General features: G+C 46.3%; 1 protein-coding gene across 1 annotated transcript in view; it reads right to left on the bottom strand.

Annotated features, from left to right (window-relative positions):
* LOC119280140 overlaps positions 1 to 251 on the bottom strand; it is a 10,465-nt gene extending 10,214 nt beyond the window's left edge. Inside the window, exon 1 of the mRNA XM_037561102.1 lies at positions 69 to 251. Within this exon, the coding sequence (XP_037416999.1) occupies positions 69 to 251 (183 nt within the window). The remainder of the gene's footprint in view (positions 1 to 68) is intronic.
* Positions 252 to 15,117: the final 14,866 nt, after the last annotated feature.

Here is a 15,117-nt window from a genome sequence, read left to right as displayed (position 1 = left end):
CAGAGGAGCTCCTCGGCGAGCCCGCGCGGCTCTGATGAAGGTGGCGGCGGGGATCTCGGCGGCTTCACCCCGTGTGGAGGGCCTCGGCTCCCGGGGCGGCGGCCCCGGACGGCGGCGCGCGATGCGGCCTGTGCGGCGGGTGGCGTCGGTAGGTGCAGGTGGGCCACCTCCCTGGCCGCGAGGGCGGCGGGCGGTGCGGAGGCGGCGAGCGACGGCTGCGGCGGCGACTCCTCGCCAGTTGGTTGCGCCATGGAGAAGTGGCGTCTTCAACCTCGATCCACTCCGATTCGCGCGGATCTCGGCCTCTGGCGGCTCTGGCCGCTGGATCTCGTCGTCGGGTGCGCGATCTGGTGCTTGGGGGCGGATCCGGGGGAAACCCCTGGCCGGCGCGGCGGCCACACCGAAGGCGGCGCCTTTGTGCATCGTTTACCTTGTTGGAGGCTTCGGTGGGACTCCTCCTCCTCCCATCCCGTCCAAGAGCTCAGGTGAAAGCCTCAGGTCCCCTTTTCCTGGCGACAACGGCATTTTGGTGGCTTGTTCCTTCCTGAGGGTGTCGTCCGGGGATGGCTCGAGTGGTGGTGGAGTTGGGTGTGGTTCGAGGGCGGCAAATGATGGCCTGATTTCATCAACGGCATCCTTCTCTAGTCCAGGTGCGGAGGGTTCCAGCCGCAGGTTCGAGGGGATTGGGGTCCCTGCCTCCATGCCGGCGGTAGGCCTTCGGTGTGGCGATTCCTATCCTTGACCAGGGGCATGGTGTCGCATCCTTTTGGCCTTCTCTGAGGTTCCAGCGTCTGTGCCCGATAACTCTCGTCCGGTGTTTTGCCTTGCTGCTGCCATCGACGGTGTTGTGGTGGTCGGCCCTCCGTTTCATGTGGGTCTGTCCCTGGTGCCTCTCCTTTGGCAGCCGGGGCACTCTGATTTGGATTCTAGGGTGAATCACTCTGTCGGCCGCCGGTGCGGCACCCGTCAAACCCGGGTGGTAGGGTAGGGACCCTTTGCGGTGGCGGAGTCAGATCAGGTGTGCCCTGTTTGTCCCCTTTGGTGGCAGCTAGCGACACAAATCATGAATGGTGGTGCTCTCCTCCTGGCGCCTCCGTAGGTTAGCTAGTTTCTGGCTTTGCGTCGTTCGATGGCAAGAGTGGTGTGTGCTCTTTGCCTTCGAGTTGTTCTGCTGAGCACCTTGTATCTTTTTCTTTCCGCTTTCCTCTTTCTTGTTGTAAGTTGCAGTCTTGTTCGCCTGGCCGGTTGATGGCTTTGTTAATTCAAAGCCGGGCTCTTTCTTGAGCCTTCGTTCTAAAAAAAAAAAGTGGTATATATGTGTGTGAGGATAGTAACATGCTCTTGGTGGACAATTAACAGACACATGAACAAAAGAAAAAAGACACAGGAACCTAAGTGAAGCACCTTTTCTTGCAATGAGAAGGCCATGTTGGAACCGGACGATGAAGGTAACGTGGGAAATGTAAACCGGAGTACTTAGCTAGGAATCGATTTCATCTATCCGGGCGAGCATCCGGCTTCCCCTTAACCACCGGCGCGCAGCGCACCTGTACGTACGCTGGGTCCTTTTCCTCACAGTGATTCGTATGTGTGTGAGGAGCGATAGTACCTCAACAAACCCCACACCCCGCCGGCCTAACAAGACACCCAGTTACGTGTGCGAGGCCTAGGCGTCGCCCCAGCCAGGATTCATCTAAAGGCGGCCTTAATTTCTTGGGAGCTTAGAGTTTTAGGAGATTGATCCAACAGTTTAAATGTGATGCATAGAATCTACTGCAGTTTGAGAAAGCAGAGGAAGGAACTCGCCCCTAATGGCTGAATATACTACTCTACCAGAATTAAGTGGTAATAAAGCAAAATCGATAGGAGGGGATTAAGTGGAGGAGCGTACGTACCTGCCGCCCCATCCCCATCGGAAGAAGAAGGCTCAAGAACTGGTGAGGGTGCCGCCGTCTTCAGTCCAGTGGAGATCGGCGATGCTGATGTACCCCAAGATGCACCCGCTTGCTTCAGTGCCCTGGTGCAAAGAGACAGGGGTCCTTATATCCAGCCGCGTTATCGTACTACCACTAGCAGAAGCATGATCCATCACCCTCGTTTAGCTCGAGATTCTCTCCTCAACTGCCTCCTAGCTAAATGGAGCTGATAGACAAATATGGTGCCTGCCTCCCCTCGCACTGCACACTATTGCAAGTTTGCAACCGCCTACCAAAACGATACAAGAAACATGGCGTGATGAGAACAACAAAGTAAACATTATGTGGTTACTTATGCTTATGTATGCATGGCTACAAATTGGATAGCTTTCAAGAATTTGACTCTTAACTAGCAGTTCTATCAGTGTTATTATTTGACAAATGAGATTTAGATTCGACAAAGCCACCTGATATTGGTGGGAGATTACGACAAGCGTGTATTTGCCTAATTTGTGTTGAGTGGTGGGATATTTTGTGTACGCCTCCGCATTGTGTTAGTTTGCTCGTCTTTAAGTTTGTATGACCAACGGGCCTTCGTTGCTGTACGTATATATAGCATCGCTTTTCATATCATGTTACGACACTGGGAGGACATACTAATTAAGGTGAGTAACTCTCTGATCCGACGGAACGAAGGATGATTCCGTCTCCTGCAAAAACTAAAGTTTCTTCCCATGAAGAAAGAAAAAGTAATCTCGCCAGCAGCCATCACGAGAGTTACTTCCGCCGCCATCCTCTGACGGTTCCGCTCCGCTGACGACCCCGGCCGTCGGTGGTGAGGAGGATCGTTGTGGATATGCGCGTGGATCGTGTAGATTTAATTTTTAGGCCCTAGTAGCTTAGGGTTCTTTGGTTTTTCATCGTCTTAAAAGGAAAAGAGAAGAAAAAAAGTGAAACAGAAATAGTGGTATAGAAAAGAAAAATGAAAAAACGAAACAGAAACACTTGGGCTGGCCTGCCTGGCCTGCCGAGAGAAACCTTCAGCGAAAGCTCGTCTATTTGCCGCACACGGATGGCAAATAGGATTTGCCGATGAGGCGGCAGCAGCAGCGGATAGGGCACTAGGACACGACGGGGTGGTAGCGGCCGGCGGCGCGCATCTGCCACGGGCCGGTGAATGGCGACTCAGCGAGGCCGCAAGGGTGAGCAGATCAGCAGATGCGGTCGGGAAAAAAAGATCGAGTACTTGTATTATGCCGCTGACTTCTGTAGATTGAAATTGTATTACATCAAGTATTAAAATACATACGTATGGTCTACCGTTTTAGCTCTGTACTTGTGCATTGCTTTTATTCTAGTGCTCTCGCATCATTGAAAAACTAATTGATTTGTTTCCTCTTGTGACTAGATATGGATATTTAGAAGAATTGATTTTGCTGAAATTAAGAATGAATGTCAAAATAGACCAAGAAGAATGCCTTTGCCACGGTCTACTTAATAAAGTAAAGCTTTATTATAGGTAGGTATTCTCACTTGTATAGTGTGTGTTTTTTATGATTATATTGTACTAGTTACAAATCCGTGGTTTATCTATGGTTTCTATGTTTATAGACATCTTGTGTGTTTAGTTATTAAACGATAAATTGGTGATCCATAATTCATATAAGCTTCATCTAGTGAGGTATTTTGAGTGTCAGTATTTACTTTTGGATTTCAGTTATATTTCTTGAATATAAAGTATTCTACTGAGCTCATGCATTGTTGTAGTATACATGATTTTCTCCTTCAAAAACTTCACCACAGCTGAAAATTAGTCCTGCCCCCACCACTTCATATAGGATCAGGAGACAACTCTAGCTGCAAGGGCTAGTGGAGAACGTGGGCGATCGTGGTCGAGTCCCAGGCAATCGTGCTGCGTGACCGAGTCTTCATGCTGACTAACAAGGATTACCACATGGCACATGTGGTAAGCAATTCAAACTATTTTAGAAAAAAAAGGACGGCTCACACAGTATCATTGGTGAAGTTATGTGTATGACGGGTCCCCCCCGGCCTTTGGAAGAAGTGCGAAGGGGGAGAAATTACACATCTTACCCGTATGTTGTTCCAATGGATGGGCTGAAGGACACCACGAGCTAACTTATTGATGTTTGGGCAGTTTAAAAATATGGCAACTCTAACCGATCCCTTAAAAGTTAGTGGAGTATCCGGCCTAGTAAAGTTAGTGAAGGAAAGTTATCCTCCTCTATAGGTGGCCGCACCTAGCTGATCCCCTAAACACTTCATAATATATATATCATTATTGAAATTCAACATGCATAACATAACCGTCATAACATATAGTTTCATCATCGTGATTTTCAAATAAAACACATGCATAGTTTACCCAAAAGGCATCACTTCAAACACAATGTTTGATCCAAAATCACCAAAAACATAGCATTTACATGTTGGGGATCGAGCCAACCAATGCATGCACCACCACCCCCTCGGTCACCATCACTCAAACAAGGTCCTCAGCGAAGAAAATATCATCATCACCACCACCACCACCACCATCCTCTTGGCCACCATCACCACCACCACCCCCTAAGGGCACCACCACCATCCTCTCGGCCACCATCACCACCACCACCCGCTCGGCCACCACAACCATTCTGAAGAGCGGCTTCCACTTGGGTCAAGATCTCCCCACGAGTGAGCTCGCAATACTTTCTTGCGATTTCATCCATTGTGGTTGGATTCATGAACATGATAGCATGCTCTTCGGCCTTCTTGGAATCACAAATCCTCTCCTCGTCAAGTGCAAGCCTACGCTCTTCCGCCTTCAACTTTCTCTTTTGGGCCACCAACTTGGTCTTTCATTTCTCATTTTCCAACACCTTGAGCTCATTTCACCTTGCCATCCTCTCTTCCTTGCGTTCGTCCGCCAACACCTTCTTGGACTCAATCATAGCCACAAGTTCTTCTTTGTATGTGCCACCGAATGCATTTCTCTTCTTTCTTTCTTTTGCAATTTTATTCTCGTCCGGTCTATTGTTGGCCTCTTCATCAACCTCATTGTCCTCTTCAACGGATATGGTTAACCTTGATCTCTTATTTGGAGTGGTCTCTGAAACTCTATGGATCCTCTTCTCGTTCTTGCATACTACCTTCGTCCTGGTTTATTAGTCCCTATCGTATTTTTTGCCAAATTTTGATCATAGATTTAACTAAAAATATATTAATTCATGTCATAAAAAATAATATCATTGAAAACTATGTTCAAATACGAATCCAATGGTATAATTTTTTGTGAAATGTATTAACTTGTTAGTTAAATCTTTGGTCAAATTTGGCACAAACAAAGGGGGCAAATAAACTAGGACGGAGGTAGTAGCACTTTGTAGCAATGATACAACGTGAAGGGCTTGTGGCCGAACTTTGTGTTCCTATGCTTGAATAGTTCTTGTGTAAGGACCATACTCCACCACTTGGACACCGCTCGGTGGTGCATGATTCACTTGGTTGATGCACCTGCACCATCGGTTGCATTGGTCATGAATGATGCTCCAACAATGCCCAAAATAACCTTGTGTAGGGCTTGATGTCACATCCACGGAGTTGTAGTAGTAGTCGGTAATGTTGGGGAACGTAGCAGAAATTCAAAATTTTCCTACGTGTCACCAAGATCTATCTATGGAGAGACCAGCAACGAGTAGAAAGAGAGTGCATCTACATACCCTTGTAGATCGCTAAGCGGAAGCGTTCAAGTGAACGGGGTTGATGGAGTCGTACTCGTCGTGATTCAAATCACCGATGATCCTAGTGCCGAACGGACGGCACCTCTGCGTTCAACACACGTACAGCCCGGTGACGTCTCCCACGCCTTGATCCAGCAAGGAGAGAGGGAGAGGTTGAGGAAGACTCCATCCAACAGCAGCACAACGGCGTGGTGGTGGTGGAGGAGCGTGGCAATCCAGCAGGGCTTCGCCAAGCACCATGGGAGAGGAGGAGTAGGAAGAGAGGTAGGGTTGTGCCAGAACTTCGTGTATAGCTCCCATGCGCCTCCCCACTATATATAGGGGTGGAGGGGCTGGTTTCTTGCCCTTCAAGTCCATTGGGGCGTTGGCCAAGGTGGGAGGAAAGAAATCTCATTATTTCCTTCCCCACCGATTGTTATCCCCCCTTTTTAGGGATCTTGATCTTATCCCTTCGGGATATGATCTTATTCCTTCTAAGGGGGGATCTTGGTGCGCCTTGACCAGGGGTGTGGGGCCTTGCCCCCACTACCCACGTCCATGTGGGTCCCCCCATGCAGGTGGGCCCCACTCCGGAACCTTCTAGAACCTTCCCGGTACAATACCGAAAAATCCGGAACATTTTCCGGTGGCCAAAATAGGACTTCCCATATATAAATCTTTACCTCCGGACCATTTCGGAACTCCTCGTGACGTCCGGGATCTCATACGGGACTCCGAACAACATTCGGTAACCACATACAAACTTCCTTTATAACCCTAGCATCATCGAACCTTAAGTGTGTAGACCCTACGGGTTCGGGAGACATGTAGACATGACCGAGACGTTCTCCGGTCAATAACCAACAGCGGGATCTGGATACCCATGATGGCTCCCACATGTTCCATGATGATCTCATCGGATGAACCACGATGTCAAGGACTTAATCAATCCCGTATTCAATTCCCTTTGTCTATCGGTATGTTACTTGCCCGAGATTCGATCGTCGGTATCCAATACCTTGTTCAATCTCGTTACCGGCAAGTCACTTTACTCGTTCCGTAACACATCATCCCGTGATCAACTCCTTGGTCACATTGCGCATATGATGATGTCCTACCGAGTGGGCCCAGAGATACCTCTCCGTTTACACGGAATGACAAATCCCAGTCTCGATCCGCATAAAACAATAGATACTTTCGGAGATACCTGTAGTGCACCTTTATAGTCACCCAGTTACGTTGTGACATTTGATACACCCAAAGCACTCCTACGATATCCAGGAGTTACACGCTCTCATGGTCGAAGGAAGAGATACTTGACATTGGCAAAGCTCTAGCAAATGAACTACACGATCTTTTGTGCTAGTCTTAGGATTGGGTCTTGTCCATCACATCATTCTCCTAATGATGTGATCCCGTTATCAACGACATCCAATGTCCATAGCCAGGAAACCATGACTATCTGTTGATCACAACGAGCTAGTCAACTAGAGGCTCACTAGGGACATATTGTGGTCTATGTATTCACACGTGTATTACGATTTCCGGATAATACAGTTATAGCATGAATAAAAGACAATTATCATGAACAAGGAAATATAATAATAATACTTTTATTATTGCCTCTAGGGCATATTTCCAACAGTCTCCCACTTGCACTAGAGTCAATAATCTAGTTCACATCGCCATGTGATTAACACTCACAGGTCACATCGTCATGTGACTAATACCCAAGAGTTTACTAGAGTCAGTAATCTAGTTCACATCACTATGTGATTAACACTCAATGAGTTTTATGTTTGATCATGTTGCTTGTGAGAGAGGTTTTAGTCAACGGGTCTGAACCTTTCAGATCCGTGTATGCTTTACAAATCTCTATGTCATCTCCTAGATGCAGCTACCACGCTCTATTTGGAGCTATTCCAAACAACTGTTCTACTTGGAGCTATTCTAAATTATTGCTCCATTATATGTATCCGGTCTCTCTACTCAGAGCTATCCGGATAGGTGTCAAGCTTGCATCGTCGTAACCTTTACGACGAACTCTTTTACCACCTCCATAATCGAGAAAATTCCTTAGTCCACTAGTTACTAAGGATAACTTTGACCGCTGTCCTGTGAGCCATTCTTGGATCACTCTTGTACCCCTTGACTGACTCATGGCAAGGCACACTTCAGGTGCGGTACACAGCATAGCATACTGAAGAGCCTACGTCTTAAGCATAGGGGATGACCTTCGTCCTTTCTCTCTATTCTGTCGTGGTCGAGCTTTAAGTCTTAACTTCGTACCTTACAACTCAGGCAAGAACTCCTTCTTTGACTGGTCCACCTTGAACACCTTCAAGATCATGTCAAGGTATGTGCTCATTTGAAAGTATTATTAAGCATTTTGATCTATCCTTATAGATCTTGATGCTCAATGTTCAAGTAGCTTAATCCAGGCTTTCCATTGAAAAACACTTTCAAAATAACCCTATATGCTTTCCAGAAATTCTACGTCATTTCTGATCAACAATATGGCAACAACATATACTCATCAGAAATTCTATAGTGCTCCCACTCACTTCTTTGGAAATACAAGTTTCTCATAAACTTTGTACAAACCCAAAATGTTTGATCATCATCAAAGCATACATTCCAACTCCGAGATGCTCACTCCAGTCCTTAGAAGGATTGCTGGAGCTTTGCATACTTATTAGCATCTTTCGGGATTGACAAAACCTTCCGGTTGTATCACATACAACCTTTCCTCATTAAAATCGTCGAGGAAACAATGTTTTGACATCCTATCTGCAAGATTTCATAAATAATGCAGTAATCGCTAATATATTTCCAACAGACTCTTAGCATCGCTACGAGTGAGAAAATCTCATCGTAGTCAACTCCTTGAACTTGTCGGAAAACATCTTAACAACAAGTCGAGCTTTCTTAATGGTGACATTTACCATCATTGTCCGTCTTCCTTTTGAAATCCATCTGTACTCATTAGCCTTACGACCATCGAGCTGTTCTGCCAAAGTCTACACTTTGTTTTCATACATGGATCCTCTCTCGGAATTTATGGCCTCAAGCCATTTATCGGAATCCGGGCCCACCATCGCTTCTCCATAGCTCGTAGGTTCATTGTTGTCTAGCAACATGACCTTCAAGACAGGATTACGTACCACTCTGAAGTAGTACGCATCCTTGTCATCCTACGAGGTTTGGGAGTGACTTGATCCGAAGTTTCATGATCAATATCATAAGCTTCCACTTCAATTGGTGTAGGTGCCACAGGAACAACTCCCTGTGCCCTGTCACACACTAGTTGAAGAGACGGTTCAATAACCTCATCAAGTCTCCACCAGCCTCCCACTCAATTCTTTCGAGAGAAACTTTTCCTCGAGAAAGGACCCGATTCTAGAAACAATCCATATTGCTTTCGGATCTGAATTAGGAGGTATACCCAACTGTTTTGGGTTTTCTATGAAGATGCATTTTATCCGCTTTGGGTTCAAGCTTATCAACCTGAAACTTTTTCATATAAGCGTCGCAGCCCCAAACTTTTAAGAAACGACAACTTAGGTTTCTCTAAATCATAATTCATACGGTGTCATCTCATTGGAATTACGTGGTGCCCTATTTAAAGTGAATGTGGTTGTCTCTAATGCCTAACCCATGAACGATAGTGGTAATTCGATAAGAGACATCATGGTACGCACCATATCCAATAGGGTGCAACTATGATGTTCGGACACACCATCACACTATGGTGTTCCAGGCGATATTAATTATGAAACAATTTCCACAATGTCTTAATTGTGTGCCAAAACTCGTAACTCAGATATTCATCTCTATGATCGTATCATAGACATTTTATCCTCTTGTCACAATGATCTTCTACTTCACTCTGAAATTACTTGAACCATTCAATAATTCAGAGTTGTGTTTCATCAAGTAAATATTCTCAACATCTACTCGAATCATCTGTGAAGTAAGAACATAACGATATTCACTGCATGCCTCAGCATTTATTGGACTGCACACATCAAAATGTGTTACTTCCAACAAGTTGCTATCTTGTTCCATCTTATTGAAACCGAGGCTTTTCAGTCATCTTGCCTATGTGGTATGATTTGCATATCTCAAGTGATTCAAAATCAAGTGAGTCCGAACGGTCCATTTGCATGGAGTTTCTTCATGCATATACACCAATAGACATGGTTCGCATGTCTCAAACTTTTCAAAAACGAGTGAGTCCAAAGATCCATCAACATGGAGCTTCTTCATGCGTTTTATACCAATATGACTTACACAGCAGTGCCACAAGTAAGTGGTACTATCATTACTATCTTATATCTTTTGGCATGAAAATGTGTATCACTACGATCGAGATTCAATAAACCATTCATTTTAGGTGTAAGACCATTGAAGGTATTATTCAAATAAACAGAGTAACCATTATTCTCCTTAAATGAATAACCGTATTGCGATAGACATAATCCAATCATGTCTATGCTCAACGCAAACACCAATCTCGGTGGTAGAGGGAGCGTGCGATGCTTGATCATATCAACCTTGGAAACACTTCCAACACGTATCGTCAGCTCACCTTTAGCTAGTCTCCGTTTTATTCCGTAGCTTTTATTTCGAGTTACTAACACTTAGCAACCGAACCGGTATCCAATACCCTGGTGCTACTAGGAGTACTAGTAAAGTACACATTAACATAATGTATATCCAATATACTTCTATCGACCTTGCCAGCCTTCTCATCTACCAAGTATCTAGGGTAATGCTGCTCCAGTGGTTGTTCCCCTTATTACAGAAGCACTTAGTCTCGGGTTTGGGTTCAACCTTGGGTTTCTTCACTAGAGCAGCAGCTGAATTGCCGTTTCATGAAGTATCCCTTTGTTCCCTTGCCCTTCTTGAAACTAGTGGTTTCACCAACCATCAACAATTGATGCTCCTTCTTGATTTCTACTTTCGCGGTGTCAAACATCATGAATATTTCAAGGATCATCATATCTATCCCTGATATGTTATAGTTAATCACGAAGCTCTAGCAGCTTGGTGGCAATGACTTTGGGGAAACATCACTATCTCATCTGGAGGATCAACTCCCACTCGATTCAAGTGATTGTTGTGCTCAGACAATCTGAGCACAAGCTCAACGATTGAGCTTTTCTTCCTTAGTTTGCAGGCTAAGAAAATCGTCGGAGGTCTTATACCTCTTGACGTGGGCATGAGCCTGAAATCCCAATTTCAGCCCTCGAAACATCTCATATGTTCCACGACGTTTCGAAAACGTCTTTGGTGCCTCTACTTAAACCATTTAATTTAACTATCACGTAGTTATCAAAACGTGTATGTCCGATGTTCGTAATATCGACAAACGACGATGGGGTTCAGCACACTGAGCGGTGCATTAAGGACATAAGCTTTCTACTGATCGCATAATCGCTACTATCAACTTTCAACTATATTTTCTCTAGGAACATATCTAAACAGTGGAACTAAAGCGCGAGCTTACGACATAATTTGCAAAAGGTCTTTTGACTATGTTCAGGATAATTAAGTTCATCTTATGAACTCCCACTTAGATAGACATCCCTCTGGTCATCTAAGTGATCACATGATCCGAGTCAACTAGGCCGTGTCCGATCATCACGTGAGACGGACTAGTCATCATCGGTGAACATCTTCATGTTGATCGTATCTACCATACGACTCATGCTCGACCTTTCGGTCTCCGTGTTTCGAGGCCATGTCTGCACATGCTAGGCTCGCCAAGTTAACCCTAAGTGTTTTCGCTGTGTAAAACTGTCTTACACCCGTTGTATGTGAACGTAAGAATCCATCACACCCGATCATCACGTGGTGCTTAGAAGCGACGAACTGTAGCAACGGTGCACAGTTAGGGGAGAACACTTCTTGAAATTTTGTAAGGGATCATCTTATTTACTACCGTCGTCCTAAGCAAACAAGATGCATAAACATGATAAACATCACATGCAATCAAATAGTGACATGATATGGCCAATATCATTTTGCTCCTTTTGATCTTCATCTTCGGGGCTCCATGATCATCATCGTCACCGGCACGACACCATGATCTCCATCATCATGATCTTCATCATCGTGTCTTCATGAAGTTGTCACGCCAACGACTACTTCTACTTCTATGACTAACGCGTTTAGCAATAAAGTAAAGTAGTTTACATGGCGTTCTTCAATGACACGCAGGTCATACAATAAATAAAGACAACTCCTATGGCTCCTGCCGGTTGTCATACTCATCGACATGCAAGTCGTGAATCCTATTACAAGAACATGATCAATCTCATACATCACATATCATTCATCACATTCTTCTTGGCCATATCACATCACATAGCATACCCTGCAAAAACAAGTTAGACGTCCTCTAATTGTTGTTGCATGTTTTACGTGGCTGCTATGGGTTTCTAGCAAGAACGTTTCTTACCTACGCAAGACCACAACGTGATATGCCAATTGCTATTTACCCTTCATAAGGACCCTTTTAATCGAATCCGTTCCGACTAAAGTGGGAGAGACTGGCACCCGCTAGCCACCTTATGCACCAAGTGCATGTCAATCGGTGGAACCTGTCTCACGTAAGAGTACGTGTAAGGTCGGTCCGGGCCGCTTCATCCCACAATACCGTCGAAACAAGATTGGACTAGTAACGGTAAGCATATTGAACAACATCAACGCCCACAACTACTTTGTGTTCTACTCGTGCAAAGAATCTACGCAATAGACCTAGCTCATGATGCCACTGTTGGGGAACGTAGCAGAAATTCAAAATTTTCCTACGTGTCACCAAGATCTATCTATGGAGAGACCAGCAACGAGTAGAAAGAGAGTGCATCTACATACCCTTGTAGATCGCTAAGCGGAAGCGTTCAAGTGAACGGGGTTGATGGAGTCGTACTCGTCGTGATTCAAATCACCGATGATCCTAGTGCCGAACGGACGGCACCTCTGCGTTCAACACACGTACAGCCCGGTGACGTCTCCCACGCCTTGATCCAGCAAGGAGAGAGGGAGAGGTTGAGGAAGACTCCATCCAACAGCAGCACAACGGCGTGGTGGTGGGGGAGGAGCGTGGCAATCCAGCAGGGCTTCGCCAAGCACCATAGGAGAGGAGGAGTAGGAAGAGAGGTAGGGTTGTGCCAGAACTTCGTGTATAGCTCCCATGCGCCTCCCCACTATATATAGGAGTGGAGGGGCTGGTTTCTTGCCCTTCAAGTCCATTGGGGCGTTGGCCAAGGTGGGAGGAAAGAAATCTCATTATTTCCTTCCCCACCGATTGTTATCCCCCCTTTTTAGGGATCTTGATCTTATCCCTTTGGGATATGATCTTATTCCTTCTAAGGGGGGATCTTGGTGCGCCTTGACCAGGGGTGTGGGGCCTTGCCCCCACTACCCACGTCCATGTGGGTCCCCCCATGCAGGTGGGCCCCACTCCGGAACCTTCTAGAACCTTCCCGGTACAATACCGAAAAATCCGGAACATTTTCCGGTGGCCAAAATAGGACTTCCCATATATAAATCTTTACCTCCGGACCATTCCGGAACTCCTCGTGACGTCCGGGATCTCATCCGGGACTCCGAACAACATTCGGTAACCACATACAAACTTCCTTTATAACCCTAGCATCATCGAACCTTAAGTGTGTAGACCCTACGGGTTCGGGAGACATGTAGACATGACCGAGACGTTCTCCAGTCAATAACCAACAGCGGGATCTGGATACCCATGATGGCTCCCACATGTTCCATGATGATCTCATCGGATGAACCACGATGTCAAGGACTTAATCAATCCCGTATTCAATTCCCTTTGTCTATCGGTATGTTACTTGCCCGAGATTCGATCGTCGGTATCCAATACCTTGTTCAATCTCATTACCGGCAAGTCACTTTACTCGTTCCGTAACACATCATCCCGTGATCAACTCCTTGGTCACATTGCGCATATGATGATGTCCTACCGAGTGGGCCCAGAGATACCTCTCCGTTTACACGGAGTGACAAATCCCAGTCTCGATCCGCATAAAACAATAGATACTTTCGGAGATACCTGTAGTGCACCTTTATAGTCACCCAGTTACGTTGTGACGTTTGATACACCCAAAGCACTCCTACGGTATCCAGGAGTTACACGCTCTCATGGTCGAAGGAAGAGATACTTGACATTGGCAAAGCTCTAGCAAATGAACTACACGATCTTTTATGCTAGTCTTAGGATTGGGTCTTGTCCATCACATCATTCTCCTAATGATGTGATCCCGTTATCAACGACATCCAATGTCCATAGCCAGGAAACCATGACTATCTGTTGATCACAACGAGCTAGTCAACTAGAGGCTCACTAGGGACATATTGTGGTCTATGTATTCACACGTGTATTACGATTTCCGGATAATACAGTTATAGCATGAATAAAAGACAATTATCATGAACAAGGAAATATAATAATAATACTTTTATTATTGCCTCTAGGGCATATTTCCAAGAGGTAATTCTCGCCAAAAACATAGTCTTGGTTTGATCCGTTTTAATCGTTGCATCCATGGAGATGTTCATCCAAGCATCGCAAAGAGCAACATCTTCTTTTGCATTGTAGTTGGTGGTGTGTGACCTTGACACCGCGCGCTTGCTTCGGTCACCTCCACAACCTCCTCGTCATAGCCCACCTCCTCATCAGCCTCCTCCTCTTCCTCGGCCACCTCCTCTTGCTCTATGTCTTGGGACGCCTCCGAATGATGCCAAATGGAGTCGTAGTTGAGCTCATCAAGTCCCATCGTGGCCGACGACTCCAAATATGCTAAGAATTCGGTCACGTTCATCTCTGCACTACAAAAACATCTGAAGTACATCACCATCGGCGACCAACAATCACCATCAGCCAAAATGTTGAGGAGGTTTTTATTTACCTTGTTGGCATTTCATCGAGCACTTGGCGGTCGTGACCATTCTTACCAGCTGTCGCCGCCGAACGCGCAGGAGTAGAGCCCGTGGGTGTCGCCAGAGACTCTGCACATGCCGTCGGCTGTGGACTAGATGCTAGAGTCGACTTTTTCTTATTCTTCTCCTCGGCCTCCTCGGCTAGGGCCGATGCCTCCGTTATCGGCTTTCGAGCTCTTTTGGCATCGCGGAAGCGGTGGAAGGGTGGCCGGTCGTCATCGAAGAGGCGCTCGCCACCCCGGCAAGCCTTCGCCGCGGTTGGAGCCGGAGCTTGAACCCGGTGAATTTTTTTTTATCCCCAATCTCTTTTTTGGCGCAGGCGGCGACGCGGGGGTGGTTTCCGACGGCGGCAAGTCGGCGGCAGTGGCCGGCGGGGTTGCAGAATGGTCCGGTCTCTCCATTCCGGCGGGAAGGCTAGTCATCGGTGGCGGGGGGTGGTGGCGGCTGTGGCGGGAAAGAGGAGGCGGGAGAGAGGAGGCGCTAGTTTTTCTCAGCCGAGTGTG

Source organism: Triticum dicoccoides, chromosome 3B (genome assembly GCF_002162155.2).
Source record: "Triticum dicoccoides isolate Atlit2015 ecotype Zavitan chromosome 3B, WEW_v2.0, whole genome shotgun sequence".
NCBI classification, from domain to species: Eukaryota; Viridiplantae; Streptophyta; class Magnoliopsida; order Poales; family Poaceae; genus Triticum; species Triticum dicoccoides.
The sequence above is the reverse complement of the archived record's forward strand: the minus strand, read 5'-3'. Positions and strand labels throughout refer to the sequence as shown.